Raw genomic sequence first — 23,440 nt, forward strand, 5'->3', positions numbered from 1 at the left:
CAGCCTGGTACTGGCACAAGAACAGGCATATAGAACAATGGAACAGAATATAGACCCCAGAAATCAACCCAAGTCATTATGCTCAATTAATATTTGACAAAGGAGGCAAGAGCATACAATGGAGTAAAGACAGTCTCTTTAATAAATGGTGCTGGGAAAATTGGACAAGTACATGCAAAAAAATGAAACTAGACCACCAACTCACACCATACACAAGAATGAACTCAAAATGGATAAAAGACTTAAATGTAAGTTGTGAAACCATAAAAATCTACAAGAAACCATAGGCAGCAAAATCTCAGACATCCCTCAAAGCAATATGTTTGCTGATACATCTACTAGGGTAAGGGAAACAGAAAAAATAAAAAAATGGGACTTAATCAAAATAAAAGGCTTCTACACAGCAAAAGAAACCATCAACAAAATGAAAAGGGAGCCCACTGTATGGGAGAACGTATTTGCCAATGATACGTCCGATAAGGGGTTAATTTCTGAAATATATAAAATATTCATACAATTAAACAAAAGGAAGACAAACAATCCACTTAAAAAATGGGCAAAGGACCTAAATAGACACTTCTCCAAAGAGGACATACAGATGGCCAAGAGATATATGAAAAAATGCTCAATGTCGCTAATCATCAGAGAGATGCAAATTAAAAGACCATGAGGCATCACCTCACACCTGTCAGAATGGCTACCATCAACAAATCAACAAATGATAAGTGTTGGCAAAGATATGGAGAAAAGGGAATCCTAGCACACTGCTGGTGGGAAGGAAGACTGGTGCAACCACTATGGAAAAGATTATGGCATTTTAAAAATGGAATTGCCATTTGATCCAGTGATCCCACTTCTAGGAATATATCCTAAGGAGCCCAAAACACCAACCAGAAAGACTATATGCACCCCTATGTTCATAGCAGGGCAATTTACAATAGCTAAGATCTGGAAACAGCCCAAGTGCCCATCAGTAGATGAGTGGGTAAAAAAGCTGTGGTACATTTACCCCATGGAATACTATGCAGCTGTAAAAAAAGAAGGATCTTTTACTCTTTGAGACAGCATGGAGGGACCTGGAGAGTATTATGCTAATTGAAATAATCCAGTCAGAGAAAGACAAGTATCATATGATCTCACTTACATGTGGAATCTAATGAACAAAACAGATCCAGAGACATGGAAACATGGGACAGACAGAAGAATCTCAGAGGGAAGGGGGACTGGGTGTGGGGCAGGAAGAGATGATTAACCAAAGAACTTGTATGCATATATGCATAACCCATGGACACAGACAATAGTGCAGTGAAGGCCTGGGTGTGGGTAGGAGCAGGGTGGAGGAGGTCAATGGGAGGAAAAAAGAGACATCTGTAATACTTTCAACATTAAAGTTAAATTAAATTAAAAAAAAAGAAAAAAAGAAAAGTGCTACTGCCCATCATTTAAGAACTATGGCATTAGTTGGGGTTTTCAGTTTTGTTCACAATGATTTAATAATACCCCATCATAATGCAGTTTTCTTAGACAAAAACATATTAGCAATTATTATTTACTTCTAATTTTTAATTGTCTAACTTACAATAAAGCATTTCCATCACAGTCTAGTTCTTTTCTGCATCTTCTTTCTTGTAATGTACCAGAAAAACGAATTATATTTAATGTGCTTGCCTCTCAGTTTCCTCAGAGTCTCTCACCATGTCCCCTACAACCATCACAGCTACACTATGCTTTTAGGATATTATGTGAATTCCATTTAGCTTCCCTACTGCATCTTGTTTACTGGCTCTGAGCTGGTTCTACTTCTTGTTCAGCTGGATTTTTAACTTTATCCACCTTTCTTCAGCATGTTCCTTTTCCCCAATTACCCTCCTTGCTCCAGGTGCTGATGGGGACGTACTGACACCCCCCCCCCTTTCCTTCTTTTACTGTTCTTTAAGTAAGTCGAATACATCCTTCAACTATTAAAACTATATTCAATAGCATTTTAATGTCATATAAGGCCACATAATCAAGGTCTCCACATGCTGCTATTTATTGTTGTTAGTAATAATTTTTTAAATGGCAGGTTGGCTCTTTTTTAGTACTAGCCATTCATTCATGGACTGGATTCCCTCCCCCCCTCCCCCATTGGGCACATGTATATGAGACATTCTAGACAAACTCCTTTATCTTGTAGTGTTTATTATGTTTCTTACCAAATGAATTTGCTAGAACATCTAAAAGAAATAAAGTTCTTCATCCCCTTAATGGGATAAGTTTGCCAAGATTACCATTAACATCTATCCTTTTATCACCACTTCCTGGTGAACTGACTGCAGGTCTTATGAAATCATCTTATCTGGCTTTCCATGGAAAATAGAGGCAATCTGGGATACTTTATAACACCTCTATATTATAGAATTACATTGTAACAGAGAAAGGGAAAACTGCCTGAATGTATAAGATCCCTGAGACTATTTTCTACTACATTATATATTGCATATTATATATTGTATAATATTATATATTGCAGGTAAAGGAGCTCTTGGGAGTTAAAGTTATGTTGACCATAAAATTTAGATTAAATGTTTCCATGATTAAGGTTTTCTCAGTTTTTAAAAGCATATCAATTTATATGCAGGACCCTAACAGAATATTTAAAGGAAGGTCTGAAATTTATAAACTAAAACACACTTTTAAAATTTCACTGTGATACTTTCATAATAACTTCTGTAATGTTAATCAGAAATTTGGAGGCCCCTGCCACTTTTTCTTTCTCTATGTCATTACTGTAGTTGTTCATGCCCATTTCCCTTTCTTTCAGCCCTGAGTATAAGCAACTCTTCAAACTTATTCTTTCATTACTCTCTTATTTTTCTCTGAGAGTCTTCCTCAGTGCTTCCTGTAAAACATGACTTTCCCCCAGTTTGCTTTCCTCTGGAAGTATCTTCTGTATAAGTGGCCTTCACCCAGTTCGAGGCTAGGAGGGAAAAGTCACTGAAACAACCTAGCAGCCTTTTGTTTTATAATTATCACGCAGGCCCTCTCTGGTTTTTAATCCTGAAATTACCCAGACCTTAGGTTCCCATGCATCTTAATATAGTGAACCCTATCTTTGGGAAGATCATGGTGGGATATCTGCTGGGGACTGATACCTGCTTTAGCCCAAAGACCTTCGATTCACTTTTTGTGAGGATGTTAAATATTGGACTCCCTGACTTCTGGTATTCTTTTTTATTTTTAAGCTCACCTTTTGCATTTGCTATTTTATTTCTCTAGTCTATAATTTGGTTAATATTTATTTGTTTACTTTGAACTTTTGAAACGCATATTTTTAAATTCTTCTGAATGAGTTTTTTACCTGCCTTGCCACTAAAGCCAGAGACCTAGGAGCCATTCTTTAATTCTATCCTTTCCTTCGCCTCTCACTTCAAATCTAGCTGTAGATCTTGTTGATTTGATTTTCAAATTACATGATGAATGTGCCCACTTCCCCTGCTGACAATTTAATTCAAGCAATTATCTTTTTGGCTCAGATTACTGCAGTGATTTTCAAACCATTTTTTCTATTCTTTCTCTGCTGCAATCCATTCTCCCAATGACGACTGGAGTAGTCTTTTAAAAGCGTCTATCAGATTGTATTCAAATCATTCCCATTGCATGATTTTTTTCCACTCGCTCCCTGCCGCCCTCCGATTCACCTCTACCTCAGCCACACTCCTGTCACAGAACGTTCCCTCTCACACTTTTGCCCCTACTGTTCCCTCTGCCTGGAACACTCTCTAGCTAGTTTTATATGACTGGATCCTTCTCTTCCTTCATGTCTCAGAATCAATGTCACCTTCTCAGGAATGTTTTCCTGCACTCTTAACTATCATAGCACAGACTCATTCTTTTTTGAAAATAATCACATTTGGTAATTTTATTTATTAATTAGTTTATTTGTTTACTGTATGTCCAGCCACTACAATGAAGCTCCTTAATGACTGAGACCTGTCGATCTGGTTCACTGACAGAATCCTAGTACCTATTGCAGTTTCTGACGCAAAGTAAGCAATCAATATACATTTGCTTACTTAATGATTATTCTAGTTTTTCTGCTGTTTATCCAGTTTTTAAAAATGATTATATGCTTCATCTCCAATTTCTGAAGTCCCATCTCTCCTTTAGCTATTGTCTGCCACCTCCATTTTATCTTGCTTATTTTATGTTACTTAATTTATCTTTTAACATTGGATGAAACTAGTTAAAATACAACATCAACGTTTATGATATCTTTTCAGCATTTTAAAGTTTTTCTTATACCTAATTTTATCTATTTCTAAATTCTGTTATGGTATTAATTTTTAAAATAATCATTTTATTACCATTTTATTAGTGTATTATTACCATTTATGTAAATAAATATTTATTTTAGTCTCATAAAATAGTTTTCACCTTTTTAAACAAACTGAGTTATAGCCCAATTTAAAATGAGGTTCTAAAACCCACCACATCAGAAACACACACACCTGATAGGAATGGAGGCACAACAGATACCCAAACTATTACAATTTTAATATGTCATCTGTTCTAAGAACTAACTTGAGCAAAATGATTTTCTTTGTTGCCAAGTTTGGGAGAGAAAAGAATACTCTCTGAATGGAGATTATTTTCACCTCTGCTTCCTAATCATGAAAACTAAGGGGAAAGTGGCCAAGGCAGTACTCATCCCCACTAGATTTTCAGGAATGAGTCCCTCATGCCCTGAACATTGAAATGCTTTCTTCCTTTTCAGCCATTTGGTCTCATGCCTCCCTCAGGTCAAGGCTCCCTTGGCATAGCTCCAGAGCCATACAATCCAGGGAAACATTTTAACTACCTAACTTTGGTAAGATCCAGCCCTTCACAAAAGAGCCTTGTGCCACTAAAAAGCAATGTAAGGGGTCCTAACTCTTCCAGTTACTTAATTTTGGAGAAACAAGCCCTTTTTAATTGGATAGGCTAGAAGTCCTGCAGAGCAAATTGTATAAAAGATGAGATCCAGATTGTAGCTCTAAATCAGCTGGCCTGCTAACCTTATTTATAGAACTTTCCAACACCTACCTCCTTCCTGACAATTTAAACATTTACCCCTCTGGGAACTTTCTTCCAGCTGAAAATACGGTGCATTTGATGCCCCTGCTACTCACGTTAAGACATTCCCAAGTCCCCTTTTGATATCACAGATGTCAAGTTTGATTTCCCTTTGTAGCTAATTCTGCTGTCATCAGCCATAGGACACCACTATCTAGGCCCCTTCATACAAAGCCCCACACCTCTGCAAAGGAATTGGCTCAGGAAATACATTTTCCTACCACATATAACTGGTTAGCTATGCAGTACCTTAGCCAGGGTCAGCTAGGTCTGTTAGCTGTGTGGTGTTTAGCAAATATAGTGCAGCAAAAGCCTGAGCTCAAAGTTACACCAAATGAAAACATGTGCATCTTTTATGATCACATGATTCTCATTCTAGAACACTCCCCAACAATGATGAAAATTCTTAGAATCTGGAGGGACAGGGAACAAGGACTGTGACCTCATAAACTTCCATTCATCTAAATTTCAGTGATGATTTCACCATCTAGTTTAAAAAATAGGATATTTCCTCCCAATCCTAATGTGGTTTCCTGTATCTAATCTAGTGTGCCCAAATCCGTATGACACCTTTGTAGGAGCAAATAGTATATCGGATGGTTTGTTCTAATTCCATAGTTTCTTTACATTTATGTATGTTATATATATATCAATGCACATGCATATCTTTAAAATGCCATTAGTACATGCACAGTGTAAATATATGTCCTCTCTCCAGAACTGTTATTGTGGATGATTTAAATACTATAAGGTGGAAATTATTGTGTTATAGTAAAGTCTAATTCTTGGGTAATATGTTCTGGAAAGATTGTATCCCATGGCTAATGTTTCTAGGGACAGCTATCCTAAATGGAAGAGAGGAACATATGAACAAATTAATGTTACCCAGTTTATAGGGTTGTTGTAACAAAATACCACAAACCAAGCGGCTTAAATAGCATAAAAGTATTAGCTCACCTGTCGAAGGCTAGAAGTTTGAGATTAAGGTGTCAGCAGAGCTGGTTTCTTTTAAAGGCTGAGAGAATCTGTTCCGTGCCTCTCCCTTAATTTATAGTGGTTTTCTGGCAATCTTTGGTGTTCCTTGGCTTCATCCTGATCTCTGCTTTCATCTTTGTACGGCATTCTCCCTGTGTGCATGTCTCTGTGTCCAAATTTTCCCTTTTATAAGGACATCAGTCATATTGGACAAGACCTACTCTAATGACCTCACCTCAGTGAATTACATCTGCAATGATCCTATTTCCATATAAAGTCACATTTTGAGGCAGTGAGGGTTAGGACTTCAACATATGAATTTGAGAGGGGACATAATTCAACCGATAACGCTCAGTTACAGGTTTTACATATCTTCAACTAACATTTGTAAAATTATTCCCCAAAGTGATTATACCAATTCACTCCCGCCAGCAGTATTTGTTTCTGTTCCTCCACATCCTTGCTAACACTTGATAGTATCAGTCCTTAATTTTTGTCCACAAGATGGCAGTAAAATTATAATTAAGTTTCATTTACTTAATTACTAGGGAACTTGAGTTAATGGAGTGTTTGTTTTTCCATTTTTGTCTATTGCATATAATTTCTTTTCCCTTTCTTTAAAAAAATCATATTCACTAAAAACATATGTATTAAGTGCCTATTATGTACCTATTTTAGGCACCTGAGATATGGTAGGACATAATTTCCATTCACGTATGGCTTATATTCTAGAAAGAATGATACAAAAAAAACAATGAAAGATAATTAGATAACACATTAAAAGGTGATCAGAGATGAAGAAAACTGAAGCAGAGGCCTGGCTCGTGTGGCTCAGTTGGTTTGGTGTTGTCCCATGTACCAGAAGGTTGCTGGTTTGATTCCCAGTCAGGGCACATGCCTGGGTTGGGGGCTCAATACCTGGTGGGGGGCATGCAGGAGGCAGCTGATCAATGTTTCCCTCTCTCATCAGTGTTTCTCTCTTTTTCTCCCTTCCTCTCTCTCCAAGAATCAATACAATTTTTTTTTTCTTTTTTAAAGTGAAGCAGAGAAGGTAAGGAGTGCGTTGGTGGTAACTTGCAATTTGAAATCTCAGGGCCAGGGCAGGCCACATTGAGAAGCTAATATTTTGCAGAAATACTTGAAAGAAGTGAGAGAGCCAGGCATGTGCCCAACTGGTGGAAGGGTTTTTCAAGAAATGGGTTAGAAGAGCAGCTACCTGAGCAGGGGAAGGGGAACAGGAGGTTAGGTCCAGAGGGAGGGGCAGAAGGGGCAATCTCATGAGAACATCATAGGCAGTGTAAAGACTTCGGCTTTTACACTTCAGATGAAAAATCAGGAATTTTAAGCAAAGTACTTTCTAAAAGAATTTTTTCTAGCTACTAGGTTGAGAATAATAATACCAAAATGAAAAATTAATAGCAGTCCTGTGTGCGGTGCTTTGTTCCATGCACTGAGCCAGGCACTTTACACATATTAACTGGTTTAATATATTCCAGACAGGACGGCAGGAATGGAAGCAGGGAGATCTGTCCAGGTTATTAGTTATTTTCCTTCTGATTTACAGAAGTTCATTATATATTCTAGGTACTGCTTATCTTTTGGTGATTATAGGTGGTTGCAAATATCTTCTATTTTATAGGATGTTTTACTATTTAAGTGACTTTTGCTATTCAGAATATATATACATATTTGTACACGTGTTCTCTCTTGTGCTTTTCTCTCATTAGCTTTTTAGTAAATGCCTTCTTTAACTCAAGGCACCCACAGTTGTTGATTGTTCGTTCCCTCTCCCTGCTCCCTGTGCACACCCCTTCGGAACACTGACATGCCGTGTTCGCTGAGTTCCAGGATGAGATCCTGTCCTACAAATGATACCCCAGCAGCGAGGACGTGCGCAGTGGATGCGTGCGGAGGTCAGTGGGCAGAGCGCCCCGGTGGCGCCGCACCCGGGACAGCGCCGCAGTGAGCGCGACGGAGGAGGAGGGGCTTGAAGGGCGCGGCAGCTGCCCCCCGCGCGGGGCGTGGTTAAAGCACGGAGAGCGCTGCGTATCTGCACGGTTCACCTTTGCAGCTGAGATTCCTGCGCCGACAGCTCCACGGCCGCCCTCACTTCACTCACTACACCGTGGGAGGGACGTCAAGGAATCCGCCAAAGGTCAGGCAGAGTGAAGCTCCCCAGAACGACTCTCTGAGCAACCCGCCGGCGGCGCAGGGGACGGAAACCCCGGCGCGGCGCCCGACACAAAACCCGCTCCCCGAGTGCCCGGATGAGACGCTGGTGGGCTCCCTGCGCGTGCGTCAGTTTTCCTTCTGGAGCGGGCGGGGCAGAGCCTTTGCCCGGGCCGCGATCCTGAGGGGGAGGAGCCTCGCTGTTTCCAAGGTGACGGGGAGGCGGCCTCGGTGGTGGATTGAGCGGGTCTGAAAGACCTTCCCAGAGGGCTGCGCGTCCTCCGCTGCCCGGCGCAGTCATGGCGGGCTTGCTGAAGAAGGTGAGGCGGGTGGAGGTCACTGATGGAATTTCAAAGACTGGGGGGCAGTCAGCCCGACAGCCCCTCGTCCCTCGGGTGGCGGCGCGGGCATGGCGGCGCCTTGCGGCCTCGCTCTGCTCTGCCCTCGGGGGCGGAAAACAGCTCCGGACTAGTGGCGTTGAGAGAGCGGTAGCTGGGTGTAGGCCAGTTTCAGCCCGGGGTTGGTGGTTTTGCCTTTTCTTAGCGTGGTGGACGCGCCGAATTTTAAACAGCATGAATTGTGTTTTGTTTTTGAACAGACTACTGGCCTCGTGGGGTTGGCTGTGTGTGACAGTCCGCACGAGGTGGGTCCCTCTTCCGTTCCTTTGTTCCGAGCCCGCGAGGAGACGAACCCCGGCGGCCTCGCCCGCGGAGAGGTGGAGGGCGCGGGCGCCCCCTGCCCGCAGTCACTGCTCACCCTGAGCTCTGAGACGAGGGCGGTGTCCACTGCGTTGATCCCGTGCCACTTTGTTTTGTTTTGTCTTGTCATCACCTCTTTCTTCAGCCACTTTAATTGTTGAGTGTTTTTTTGTGGCATTTGTTGCTTCACTCGTACTTTTGTTAGTCTGCTTCCAAGTCGATATCGCCATTTTTCTCCTTTTCCCTGCCTCACTACTTCTGTCTAGGCTTGCCGAAGATTGGGCTCTAGCAGTTACCCCCTTTGTCATCAGTTTTCCCTTCTAGTAGGTCTTTCCCTTCAGTATTCAGACATGATTCCATCGAACGCCCAACCCCCAAATCTGCGATCCTTTTCCTCCCTCCAATTACCACACCATTTTCCTCCTTCCCTTTATAGATAACTCCTTATCTGTACTCGTCTCCAGTTTCTTTTTTGATTTATTTAAAATTTTTTTTTTCTTTTTCCAATTACAGTTTACATTCAGTATTATTTTGTCTTCGTTTCAGGTGTACTGCATAGTGGTTAGACAGTCATATACTTTGCAAAGTGTTTCTCCTGATATTTCCAGTACCCACCTGTCACCATACCTGATTATTATAACATTGTTGACTATATTCCCTATGCTGTACGTGACATCCCTGTGACTATTTTGTAACTATCCATCTGTACTTCTCATTCCCTTCACCTTTTCCACCCAGTCCCCCAAACTCCTCCCCTCTGGCAGCCATCATAAATTTAACCAAGGAGGTAAAAGACCTGAACTTGGAAAATTATAAGACACTGAGGAAGGAAATTGAAGATACAAATAAGTGGAAGCATATACTGTATTCATGGATAGGAAGAATTAACATTGTTAAAATGTCCATACTGGCCAATTTCTCTCATTCCCCTTTGAACATACTCCAGTCAGGCTTGGCCAAACTGCACTTTTCAAGGTCACCATGACATCAGTGCTGCTGTCTCCAATGGTCATCTCACATTTCTCATTTTTATTGACCCAGTAGCAGCACTTGACACATGTAGCACAGTTCCATCAAGCACTTTCTCTACTTCGCTTCAGGACACCTCCGGTTTTTTTTAATCCCTGCTCTTTTTGCCTTCTCCCTTTCTGGTTATTCCTCATATTCCCACTTCTAAATTTTGGAGTTCTCAGACTTAGTTTTTGGACCTTTTCTCTACTTATACTTGCTCTCTCTTGGTGTCTGGACATAGTGTAGTTGTTTTAAGTACCACCATATACACTGATAACTCAAATTTTTATATCAAGCACTGACCTCTCCCTTTGTGCGAGTCTTGCATATTTAATTGCTTAATGGACATCTCCACTGGGATGTCAGGCAGGCAACCCAAACTTAACATGTCTAAAATTGGGTTCCTGATCTCCTTAAAACCTGTTCCTTTCTTAGGCTTACTCATATCAGAGAATGGCCGTTCCGTTCTTCCAATCACTTAGGTCAAAATCTTGATCATCTTTAATTTTTATTTTCTCTCACACCCCATATTTGGTACTTCAGTAAATCTTCTGGGTTTTGCCTTCAAAATATATCCCTATTTTGACTACTCACCACCTCCTCTGCTACTACCCTGTCCTCAGCCACCATCACCACTGCTGAGCATAATTGCATTTGCTTCTCCCTGTTTGTCACTGCTTCAGTTTGGTCATTTTTTAATCAAACTAGAGTCAACCTGCAAGAATGTAAGTTGTCACATCACTCCTTTCCTCAAAAGCCTCCTGTGGCTTTTCATTCTAAATAAGAGTCCTTACTATGGCCTTCTAGATCACTGGTCAACAGACTTTATTCCACTGATTTATCTTGTCTGTATCTATTTAGAATGTAGCTCGGCCGGGCGTGGCTCAGCGGTTGAGCTTCAACCTAGGATCCAGGCATTCGGCATTGGATTCCCAGTAGGGCACATGCCCAGGTTGTGGGCCCGATCCCCAGTCAGGGGCGTGCAGGAGGCAGCCGGTCAATGACTCTCTTCAGTGATGTTTCTATCTCTCTCTCCCTCTCCTTTCCTCTCTCTGAAATAAAGATATATTTAAAAAAAAATTTAGAATGTAGGTTTTCATGAAGGCAGCAATTTTTTATTATTTCGTTCACTGCTAGAACTGTGACTAGCACATGGTGCGTGCTCAGTAAATGTTTGTTGAGTGAAAGTCATGCACTCATGAGTTCATAATGACCTTAGACTCATTACTGTCAAAAACTGAACTCATGGTTTTCTGTTTCTAAATCTGTTTCATCCACTATGAACTCTTAATTTTCTTGAGAGTTATCAGTATTCTTACTCCCCAGACTGGGAATTTGGACATCATAGTTGATACTCCTCTTACTCTTGCATCTTCATGTTCATTCCAGTGATGAGTTCTGTTTATTTTTTTAACACCTCTCCTGTCTGACCTCTTTCCTTTCCCTACTTCTATTACCAGTTTAGTTCCTTGCTCTTAAGAACTGCAGCAACCTTGTTACTGGCCTTTCTGCCTGTTTCTCCATCTAATCCTTTTAACTCAGTACTGCCAGGTCAGTTTTCTAGAAGCACAGATTTAATCATACACTATTCCTAAATCTTTTTATTGCCCACAGAATAAAGCCCACAAAAGCATTAACTTGGCATGCCACACCACTTATAATGTAATTCACTTCTTATCCAACCTTATCTTCTAAGTACTTCATATGTGTCCTATATTCTATCCATGTGCTATGTAATAAAAATAATACAAGTCATAAATGGAAGCCATGTTTGTAATTTTCTAGGAGTCACTTTTTTTAATAAGAAAAATGTAAAGTTGCCCTGGTTGGTGTGGCTCAGTTGGTTGGGCATTGTCCTATGCACCAAAGGGTCACGGGTTCAATTCCGGTTCAGGGCACATGCCTGGGTTGAAGGTTTGATTCCTGGTTGGGGTGCATGCAGGAAGCAGCTGGTTGATGTTTCCCTCCCTCCCCCCTTCCCCCCTCTTCTCTCTCTCCCTCTCCCCCTCCCTTTCCCATTTCCTCTCCCTCTAAAAGTAAAGAAAAAAAGAAGACAAAGGTAAAGTTAATAATGTTTTGTTTTACCTAACATATCCAACATATTATTACAATATATAATTAATATAAAAATTGATATTTTACAGTTTTTTTCATACTAAATATTCAAAATCCAGTATGTATTTACACTTCTAGCACATCTCTGTTCTGACTAGCCATGTTTCAGGTGCTCAGTTACCATATTTGGCAAGTGGCTACTGTATTGTACAACACAGTTCAAGGAAAATAGAACTTCATACTGATTACTTTATGTTCCCTGTATTTTCTGCCATTCAATCCTATATATGTATTCTGTGTGTAAAATTGCCTTTTCCAAAATGTTTAATTCTCCAAGTCCTACCACCCTTCCAGGTCTATTGCCAATGCTGCCTTTTCTGTATACCCCTTCTCTGATATCTGCTGAAGTGACTACTCCTTCCTGTATAGAATAATGATGCTAACATTTATTGAAACCTAATATGTATGTTCCAGATACTGTTACAAGTTATACAACACCCTATGAAGCAGCTAATAATATCCCCATTTTAAAACACAGGTCTCTTTAAAGGCCTTTCTGTTGTCATACCCTTTGCTGAAATTAAGAAGAAATGTGGCTGAGAAAACCCCACACAATTCAGACTATATCTATCTATATCTATCTATCATCTATCTATCTATCATCATCTATCTATATTTTTCATGACAAACTCCATATTAGTATAGTAAAATACCCTCCATTATGGAATATTGTATCCAAATATATAAATAATGTCTAAATATGCGACTACTTTTTAAGTAAAATGATTCTTAGATGTCCTCAAGTTTTGTTTGTTTATTCGTGCATGTGTTTGTGTGTGTGTGTGTATGTGTATGCCTATTTATTTTATACAATTAAAGCAAATTTCAAATCAAATTTAAAGAAGTAATAAGGAAAAGTTTATTTTTCCTAAATTGTAAAAGAGATAGGGCATGGACATGAAATTACAGGTAGAGTTAAATGCTTTTTAAAAACAGTTGTGAGTCTTTTTTTTAAAGCCTGTAAGACTTTTTAAAGTGTTTCATTTAATCTTTGGTGGTATTTGAAAATGGCAATTTGTATGATTTGTCTTTTCAGAGGCTGAGAATATTATATACAAAAATTCTTGATGTTCTTGAGCAAATCCCTAAAAATGCAGCATATAGAAAATATACAGAACAGATTACAAATGAAAAGCTGGATATGGTTAAAGCGGTAAGTAGCTGACTTAATTTCCTGGGATTTATGGTATCCAATGCAACATTTAACAAAAAAATTTCAGTTGCTCATTTTTTGCATATTCTATACACTTTCCTCTTCCTATTCTTTTTCCTTTCATACTTTTCTTCCATCCTTTCTCCATTTCATTCATCAAACACCTGTTTACTGAGTGCTTCCTATATGCCAGGCCCTATTAAATATTGGAGTAAAGGAATAAGATCAAGTCTATTCCTTAAGTTAACATTGTCGCTGTTTCTTTTACCTCTCTTTCCTGTCCAGTCCTTCATTCATCTTTTATTTTTTATCTATAGATACATCAATCTTCATCCCTTTTTTCTAGTTTCAGAATAAAAAATGAAAACAAAACAAAAAAGGGTGTTGTGTTTAAAGAAAACTGTCAGAAGTAAGTTTTAAAAAGTGCTGTATTGCAGAAAGAAGCGGACAAATTAGTCACTTAACTACAAAATTTTATTGAGCATTGTTAAGGACTGACTGTTTGTGTCCCCAGAATTTATATGTTGAAGCCCTGTCAGGTTCCTGTGGCTGGAACCTCTATGGAAGTAATAAGGTTAATGAGGTACCCTGATCCAGGAGAATTAGTGTCCTTACATGAAGAGACACCAGAGAGCTTATGCTCTCTATGCCATGTGAGGACGCCTTGAGAAGGTGGCTGTCTGCAAGCTAGAAGGATAGCTTTCACAAGAAACCTACCCTGCCGGACCTTGATCTTGGACTTTCAGTCTCCAGAACTGTGAGAAAATAAATTTCTGTTGCTTAGGCCACCCAATCCATGGTATTTTGTTAGGGAGCCCAAGCAGACTAATATAAGCATGTTTCAGCTTCTAAATCAAAGGCTCTAGGCTGTGGGTTTCTGTTGATTCTTTTATACCAAACTTTATTGTCCTATTGTCAAATTTCCGCAGTAGCACTTACTTCATGGACTTTTGTAATTATACAAAATCGAGTTCATAAACTCCAAAAGTATTGACATTTGTGCAATAAGTATTCTAATGTAAAGGATTTTTATTTTTTCCTTAGGTGTACAACAAAACAATGCACTTTGATTTGGAATTTTTACTCTTAGATTGGCAATTCTGGAATTAATTTACAGATTAAAGTCTGTAAAGGGGCAATTAACATTTCTTTTGATTTTTCTTAAGGAAAATGGGCTTATGTATTTTTTTCCCATTATAGAGTAAGACATTTCCTTTTTTTTTTCATAAGGTGAATGTCTTCCACTTTATTTTAACTCTGCTTTCCTTCTCAGATAGCCTCGAAATGTGTTTAGCTGTTCCTGTCTTAAAAGAAAAAGAAAACTATGTTTATATTTTCCTTTACTTTGCCCTTATTTTTCTCTTTTCTCTCATAGCCGCTGTCAGCTGAAGAATAGGTCATTCTCATTACTTCCATTTATTCTAAAATCCTTTTCCCTGACCTGTGCTATTTCAGTTGCCTTTTAACTGATTGGTCTGTGTGTAGTTCAATTCTACATCATTTTATATCCATATATATCCCACATTGCCAGTAGAGTGATTTTTTAAAATATGTAAATCATGATGTCTTTCTCCTTAAAAACTGTACCATGGTTTCCTGTCCAGTGATTCTCAAAGACTGAGTTTATTGATTTATGTTGAGCTGGCTATGTGAAAACTCATCTACTATCTTACTATCTTATCTGCATGATTTTGATGTACAGCCCGGCTTGGGAACCACTAGCTTATATGATTAAGTCCTTAGCATAGATGGAAGGGCCCAAGGTTTGGCTGTAGGTTATCTTCCCAAACTTATCATTTCCTATTTTGTACCTTATGCTCAGCAATACCAAACTGCTGACAGTTATGTGAATTCCATGCAATTTTATTTTTGTATTTTTTCCCCCCTCTTCCTGGAATGCTCTTACTTTCCTTGTTTGTCTGGCAGTTCTTACTCAGTCCTCAAGATCCATTACGTTCTCTGTGAAACCTTTTCTTACATCCCTAAGTAGAGATTGATAGCTTCCTTGCTTCCATTGTACCTATCACACCGTATTTTATTTATGTCTCCTCTACCAGTCCATACCCTCAGAAATGTTTTGTATCCAAAAGGCTAAATACAAATAGTTTTAAATAGCCTCTTACATTACATAATAGTTATATTGCTGATTTTTGGTTTTGGTTAAATTATCACAGATTTTTAACCCCCCTTAGAACCACACAGAGTCTCAGTGAATATTGTTGTGATTGTAAAGTACCTATTTACTAAGCCTAAAATGGAAATAAAAGTAAATATTTTTACAGATTATACTAGGGAGATAGTAATAGCATATTGGTGTAAAGCACTCGTTTGTAGTCTATTCGAAGTTTTCATCTCAGTTCTAATACTTATTTGCTGAATGGCTTTTGGCACCTTGTCCATTTTCTCTGTCTCAATTTCCTCACCTATAACTTGGGTGTACTGATACCTACCTTGAACACTTATTGTTAGGACCGAATGAGGTAATTTATGTAAAAGTGCTTAACACAGTTGCAGGCATATAGTGAGCATGCAGTATATAGTACCTTATTTAGCTTAGTGGCATTATGTCATTTGTAAATAAAAGTCACATTATTGACTTACCTTCAGTAAGACAAATTTTGAATTGTTTTTCTAACACAGGCTTTTCTTGAATTGAAAATATTATTGAATATATCCCTTGTCCTCTTAACCTTCACACTTCTGGGTCTCGTGACCAGCTTCCCTGTTTTGTTTTTGATTTTGGGCATCATGGCTCAGTTAATTCTGAATTTAACAATCTTTCTGAAACATGTTCATCTGCTTTTCCCCCCCTTCTTTTCCAATGACTTTTTATTCAAGAAACACTGCCTGTTATATGCCAGGTATGGTTCTAGGTATGAAAGCTAGTGCTTACATAGCAATGAGCCAAACAGATAAAAATCCTTGCTGCCTTCTCAATGTTGGGAGGCAAAATAAATAAATAAATTAATTAAGTAAGTGAATAAAGAAGTACATTAGGTAGTATGTTAGACAATAGTAAGTGTAGTGAAGGAAAATTAAAAAAGGAAGAATGATGTGTTACCAGGGTAATGAGGGATATTATAATATGTATTAGTTTCATGTGGTTGCTGTAACAAATAACTATAAACAATAGAAATTTATTCTCTTACATTTCTGAAAACCAGAAGTCTAAAATCAGTATCAGAGGCCCAAATCAAGGTGTTGGCAGGATTATGCTCCTTTTGGAGGCTCTAGGGTAGAACTTGTTTCTTGCCTTTTCCAATTCCGGTGGCTTTTGGCATTCCTTGGCTTGTGGCTGCATCACTCCAGACTCTGCCTCTGTGGTCACATTACTTTCTCCTCATTTATGTGTAATTTCCCTCTGCCTCTTTCCTATGACATTTGTATTTAGGGCCCACTCAGATAATCTAGCATAATCTCTCCACCTCAAGATTCTTGACTTAATCACACCTGCAAAGTCTTTGCCATATAGAGTAACATTCATAGGTCCCATGGATTAGTTCAGGTACATCTTGTGGGGCATTACTTATTTTACCACAATGCAAGTAGTCTTCCCTAAGGAGATAATATACAAGGGAAGACTTGGATAGAAGTGAAGGAACAAGTCATGCAGATATCCTGGATGAGACAGCAAATGCCCTGAGGCAGGAACATGCCAATTCCTATAGAGAATATCTTTGTTTTTTTCCCCTCTTTTTATTCCATTTATGGGCACCCCCCCCATCTTATTTATGTTTATTTACATATGTGTGTATAGGACATGGTTTTTGGCTCTCAAAAAGCTCAGTCTATCAGAAAATAAGTAAATATATGTCATTGAATGTTCTAGGTACTATACTAGCATTTCCTTTTTTAAAAAACGACCTTTCAGTGAAGGATTAATATGCACAAAGAAATGTGCAGAAATCATAAGTATAGAGCTTGATGAATTTTCACAAAGTAATCACACCCATATTAACACCAACTCAAAAGAGAGGACATTTCCAGAACACCAAAATCCTTTCTTGTGCCCCTCTTGAGTTACTACCCTCCTAAAGATAACTACTCTTCTCACCTCTGACACTACATTTTTGTTTTGTTTTGGTTTTGAATGGAACCATCAGTATGTATTCTTTTGTGTCTGGTTTCTTTTGCTTTATATTGCATTTGAGAGAATCATCTATCTATGTTATTGTTTATAATTATAGTTCATTCTCATGGCTGTACAGTATTTTATTATATTCAAATACTGTAGTTTATGCATTCATTCTATTATATGTGGTCATTTGGATTGTTTGTAATTTGAGGCTGTGATTTGTGCTTTTTGAACATTCTTGAACATGTCATTTGGTTAACATATTATGCATTTCTGTTTAGTTTATACCTAGGAGTGGAATTCTGGGTTATAGATTAACTATTATTTTTAATGCTAATGGTGTCAGAGGAAATACAGAAAATACTAAGAAAATAAAGTGGTATTTAAAAATCTATATTTTAGAAAGATCGTATTAGGCATCATTTTTTTTTACTCTTTTTTTTTTTTTTAAATATATCTTTATTGATTTCAGAGAGAGGAAAGGAGAGGGAGAGAGAGAGAGAGAGAGAGAGAGAGAGAGAGAAAGAGAAACATCAATGATGAGAGAGTCATTGATCGAGCCCACAACCCGAGCATGTGCCCTGACTGGGAATCGAACCCTGATCACCTGGATCCTAGGTTGACGCTCAACCGCTGAGCCACGCCTGGCTGGGCATTTTTTCACTCTTGATAAGCATGTCAATACATCTTTAATACTTTTTAATATTAAGGTAGAAAAGCAATAAAATAGATGAAATGGATTTCCACCAAATATTTGATAAAAATTAATAAGGGTATGATGAGAGAAAAATTAGTGACATTTGTTATAGCAAGTATATTTTTTTTGTATATGAGTTTTTAAAATATAGGATATTGAAACATTCAGATACTGTGTTCCTTTGTTTAAATATTTTTCTGCTTTTTTCCTTAAATTATAGGAACCAGATGTTAAAAAATTAGAAGACCAGCTTCAGGGTGGCCAAATAGAAGAGGTGATTCTTCAGGTAAAGAAAAAGTTGAATATTTAGATGTTTGGCTTCAAAAGTTCAGAGACATAATGTATTGAGGCACAAAACTTACATTCCAGAAAGAAAGGAAATTTAAGTTTCTTATATCAACTCATCAAATATAAGACTAATATCTAATAGAAAATACTTCTAATGTGTATATCAGTTAAATTCATTGATTATAACTTAAATTTATGAGGCTTCTGTTAGAAGTTTGGAGTTTGATATTCTTTGAATATAATGGGCATGTTCTTGTTATCCTTACCTTAGTTCAAGTTAGTGACACAGTATTACTGTTATTTGAATAATTTTATCTTTTAGATACAAATACTTTTAAGTTTTAATGGCTTGGTAAGAATGCTACAATTTTTAAATAAATCAGGTGAAATGATGCCCCTTTTTTTTAAGTTGTGTATTTTTTCCCTCAGTTACTAGTAAGATTAAATGTTAAAGATACGTTCTTATATTTTGTGTTTTATAAATTATTAGTATTTTTAAATTTTTTTTAATTGACTTTTTAGAGAGAGAGAGAGACATTGATTTGTTGTTCCACTTATTTATGCATTCATTGGTTGATTTTTGTATGTGCCCTGACCAGGGATCAGATCCACAGCCCTGGCTCATTGGGATGATGCTCCAACCAATTGAGCCATCCTGCAATTACTAATATTTTTATTCTACAATTTGTTTTTGGTGTTTATCTTATATTTTTCCTTGAGAGTTTTTTTTGTTTGTTTTTCTTTTTTGTTGTTTTTGTTAATCCTCAAACGAGGATATTTTCTCCATTGATTTTTTTTTTTTTTTAAGAGAGAGTGGAAGGGAGGGAGAGAGAGAGAGAGAGAGAGAAATTTTTTTTTTTTTTTTTTAATATATCTTTATTCATTTCAGAGAGGAAGGGAGAGGGAGAGACAGATAGAAACATCAATGATGAGAGTCATTGATCGAGCCCGCAACCCGGGCATGTGCCCTGACCGGGAATCAAACCCCGATTGCCTGGATCCTAGGTCAACGCTCAACCGCTGAGCCACGCCTGGCCGGGCGAGAGAGAAATATTGATGTCAGAGAACCTCCTGCTCTAGCCCGACAGTGCCAGGGATTGAGCCTGCAACCGAGGCATGAATCCTTGACCAGAATTGAACCAGCAACCCTTCAGTCTGAGGGCTGACGCTCTTAACCACTAAACCAAACTGGCTAGGGCTCTTTGAGTGTTTTTTAAAATAAAAGAGATACCTTAATCTTTTGCCATATTGCCTAAACATTTTTTTAGTCTGTTCTTTGTCTTTTGACTTCAATTGAATATTATCTCCCATATGTAGAGGTTTTTAAAATTTTTATTTGGACAAATAATTCTCCCTCTGTGTACCCCCGTGTCTTCCTCTTAAGTGAGTCTGAGAGAAGTATTCAGTTCAGTTTCATTTAATTTTTCCTTTTTTTGGTACTTTTCAAAAATGTAATCATTTTTTAAGTTTTCTTGCTTTTTATTAAAGGACAGATAAAAAGAAATATTGACAATTGTAGATCAGGGAGATATTCACAAATGATATTCAAAAGCATTGTTAGATGGCTCTGTTAAGAGGAATAGGGCATTCAGACAGCTTTTGATGAATGTAGATGGTTTCATTTATTCAGAGACCTTTTTTTCCTGGCTTATTCTATTCATTTGCCATATGTTACTAGATGTAGAGTATGGGAACTTACTGGAAACTTATTATTGTCCTCTTCCTAATCCTCTTTCTTTTCTATCTGACTTCACTTTGATCATGACTTTAGTTGATAAATTTATTAAGCAGTTGTAGTCTCAGGATACATTAAGTATTTTTAAGTCAGCTATGCAGTTCTGTACATTTTCATGAGCAATATGAGGTTAATAATGTTTTATATAATCCAATATATCTAAAGTATTATCGAAACATCAGTATAAAAAATTGAGACACTTTATTCTTTTTTATACTAAATCTTTAAAATTTGATGTGTATTTTATACTTGTAGCACATCTGAATTTGAACTAGCTACTTTTCAAGAGCTCACTCTGCAGTCACATGTAGATAGTGGCTACCATATTGAACAGCCCATTTTTAGAGCCATTGTAAGAGAGGAATGAGGAAAGGATAGTGTGTTAGAAGCTAGAGACCAGGGAGGGAGTGGGCTACAAGGGCTGCATGCAAGTGGGTCTAGCTCCCTGAAATAGGGCTGGCTTCAATGATGTTTAGAGTTAGACCACCTCCCCACACTACAGTACTTTGGGGGCATAAAGAAAAGCATGAATGTTCAAGAGACCCAGATCAAAAGGCCCGGGAAATGGCCGCTCTTAGGGATATTTTTAATCAGTGTTTATACTGTTTTCTCATTTCAGTCTTCGTAAATACCTCTACGTCCAGATTTCCTTTAGTCTACTCTTTGACTCAGTGTTTATATACATTTTAGACTGTTGGCTGCTAAACATAGATTGGCTATTTTGAACCACTGGCATAAATGAGAGGTTACCTTTTAATTTTAGAATTATAGCCTTTGACAGAATGAATCTAAGCACTTATTCTGTGTTTGAATTCCTTCTCTGACTTCCTGACAAGTGTTTAAAAAAGAATCCTTCTAAGTTGGTCAGAGTTGTCATAAAGGAAAAAAAAATGTGCAAAAAAAAAAAAAAATTAATAAGATACCTAAAATATATTTGTTAAATGTGTTATAAATTGTGCTTGAAAGAAAAAAGTAAATGTAACATAATCTAATTAAGGAAACTAATTCAATCAGTAAATTTTTTTGTGTACCCAGTCTATTCTACATTCCATAGATCACTGTTCTACAAACTGGTCTCAAGTGATTATGGGTCATGAAATCAGATAGGTAGGTTGTGACTAGCACTTCAGAAATACAGTAGAACATACAGTGTATCACAGCTAGTAAAGGTAATATTTTTTTGTTTGAGTTATATGTGTGTATTGTAGATCCCTTAGTAAAATGGTTTTTTTGTTTTGTTTTGTTTTGTTTTTACTGTGGCCATGGTAAAATAAAATTTGAAAACCATTGACATTGATGAGGAGACATACTTTTGATCCTCAAAGAATTGTAGCCTAATGGTGAAATAGACAATTAAGATTGAAAACTCACCAATTAAACTTTTGAATAATCTAATAGCAAATTTTAACCGAATAGAAGAAATCAAAGTCTATCCTTTCTTACTCATGCATAACTGTGACAATTAAGATAATTTAATTAATAATATTCAACATTTGATGGTAGAACAGCTTATTAGGTATTTATATGAAAATAGTAGCTATAATAGTTATATTTTAGTTATTAGCTGTGATAAATATCTATTAAACAGTATAATCAAATGATTTTTAAAAAAATTTTATTAACAGGCTGAAAATGAACTAAGTCTGGCGAGAAAAATGATACAGTGGAAACCATGGGAGCCTTTAGTGGAAGAGCCTCCTGCCAACCAATGGAAATGGCCAATATAATCATCAAATGTGTTGAAGGGAAACTGATGTAATTAAATGTTCTCTTATATCAAAAATGTTTCCATATTATTACATCTTATATTCCAGAAAACTGATGACGCAGATCATATTTAGGAGACTTGTTAAAACTGGTAATTACTGTAATAGGGACTTGTGAATTTGTTTTTATTGAAGTATTCATTCAAATTATTTCAAAGATGAGATTTTCTAATACAGAGGTTCTAGGAAGATTTGAAAGTTAATTGGAAAAGTTCCTATATGTTTCAGTGCACAGGCCATATATTTGATAGGTGAAATATTTTTAGTAGTATCTTCAACACATTTAATTTTTTATTCTGAAGAAACTGGAAAGGAACTTATTGCTTAAACAATTGTATAGGTCACTGAAGTGAAATAAAAACCATTAAGTTAGAATTCACTGTACAGTTGAGGGAATTGATTTTGTATTTGAAAGAAAGATTTCTTATTTACTGTGGTAGTTGGAAAACTTTTTTGGGTCTCATTTAAGGAAGTTAGGTTTCTGGTCCTTAATCAAACTACATTGGGATAGAGAATTTCTGTAAAAGAAGAGATTAAGAGTTTCTAAAGTTTATCTGGCATATGGATAGGCTTATATTCAAAACACCTTAGTTGTATGGTTATAACTTCCAAGTGGAATCACTAAGTAGTTTTTACTAGGTTTCCAATATGAGTGTAGCTGGGTCTCAAACAGAAGATAAGGCTGTTCAAGGAAAGAAGCAATTGACAAGTTTAAGGTTAAACAAAAATAAAATTACTTTTCAGGCGTTCCTCACCTTTTTAGCCCCATATCATTTCTAAAAACTTAGTTAAATTTGGTATTTCTTAACCTTCAAAGATAGTACTTTTGGGTGTTTGTGTATGTGCATGTGCATTTTGCCATGCTAAGTGGAGGCAACTTGACCTTTCAGAGTGGCCTATTTCCTTCTCTGTAAAAGAAGTAGAATTTGTGATTTATAATTTCCGTCTCACTTCCAAACATTTGCTTTAATATATGATATATTTGTTGAGATCAAAATATATGATTGATCCTAAGGCATGCTTACATAGATGCTTTCAGGATAATTTTTAACCAACCAAAAAACCAGAAAGGTGGCTTGATATGCCTTTGTCATATTTTCAGCCCCGTTTCTCCCATGATTCTTGGACATCTTATATATTTCACCAACAGAGCCAATAAAAGGGGACCTTATTGATGTTTGCATTAGAACTGTTGGTAGTAGTATAGTAGTAGTTATAGTAATAATGTAACAACAATAGCTAATATTTATTAAGGTTTGCCAGGCACTAAGTACTTGACTGATTTCACTTATTAAATCTGCACTACAACTAAGAGTGAGATCCTGAAAATTATCTCCATTTTACAGATAAGGAAACCAGAATCTAATGTGAGTAGTGCTCCCCTGCAATTGCGCAATATGGGAATCCTGGAGAATTTGAGGCAAAGTGATGGAGTAATAACATACCCAAGGTCACATAAGTAGTAAGATAGGGAGCTACATTTTAAACCTAGACAGTCTTGCTCCAGAACTCATGCTTGTAATCATTTTATTATTCCTTATGAATACTTGAGATGTTACTCCTGTCTGTACTATATGGGCTGTACCAAAAGAACCTAGATCCTGCTTTCTTGAGATTTTCTGTCAGAGTACATATAAAGAATTAAATATGAATAGAAGTAGTAA

The 23,440-nt window shown here is 37.3% G+C and overlaps 2 protein-coding genes across 2 annotated transcripts in view; one reads left to right on the plus strand and one right to left on the minus strand.

Moving 5' to 3' along the window:
- Positions 1 to 8,220, minus strand: part of ASB15 (ankyrin repeat and SOCS box containing 15) — a 59,769-nt gene extending 51,549 nt beyond the window's left edge. The window contains exon 1 of the mRNA XM_087821043.1: positions 8,133 to 8,220. The gene's annotated coding sequence lies outside the window, so the exon portion shown is untranslated. The remainder of the gene's footprint in view (positions 1 to 8,132) is intronic.
- The window catches only part of NDUFA5 (NADH:ubiquinone oxidoreductase subunit A5), a 38,450-nt gene extending 15,010 nt beyond the window's left edge, over positions 1 to 23,440 (plus strand). Inside the window, exons 3-7 of the mRNA XM_087821332.1 lie at positions 8,101 to 8,224; positions 8,837 to 8,881; positions 13,099 to 13,215; positions 18,208 to 18,273; positions 21,636 to 23,440. Of these exons, the coding sequence (XP_087677458.1) occupies positions 8,101 to 8,224; positions 8,837 to 8,881; positions 13,099 to 13,215; positions 18,208 to 18,273; positions 21,636 to 21,737 (454 nt within the window). The 3' untranslated portion in view covers positions 21,738 to 23,440. The remainder of the gene's footprint in view (positions 1 to 8,100; positions 8,225 to 8,836; positions 8,882 to 13,098; positions 13,216 to 18,207; positions 18,274 to 21,635) is intronic.

Source organism: Miniopterus natalensis, chromosome 10 (genome assembly GCF_054644295.1).
Source record: "Miniopterus natalensis isolate mMinNat1 chromosome 10, mMinNat1.hap1, whole genome shotgun sequence".
Lineage (NCBI taxonomy): Eukaryota > Metazoa > Chordata > Mammalia > Chiroptera > Miniopteridae > Miniopterus > Miniopterus natalensis.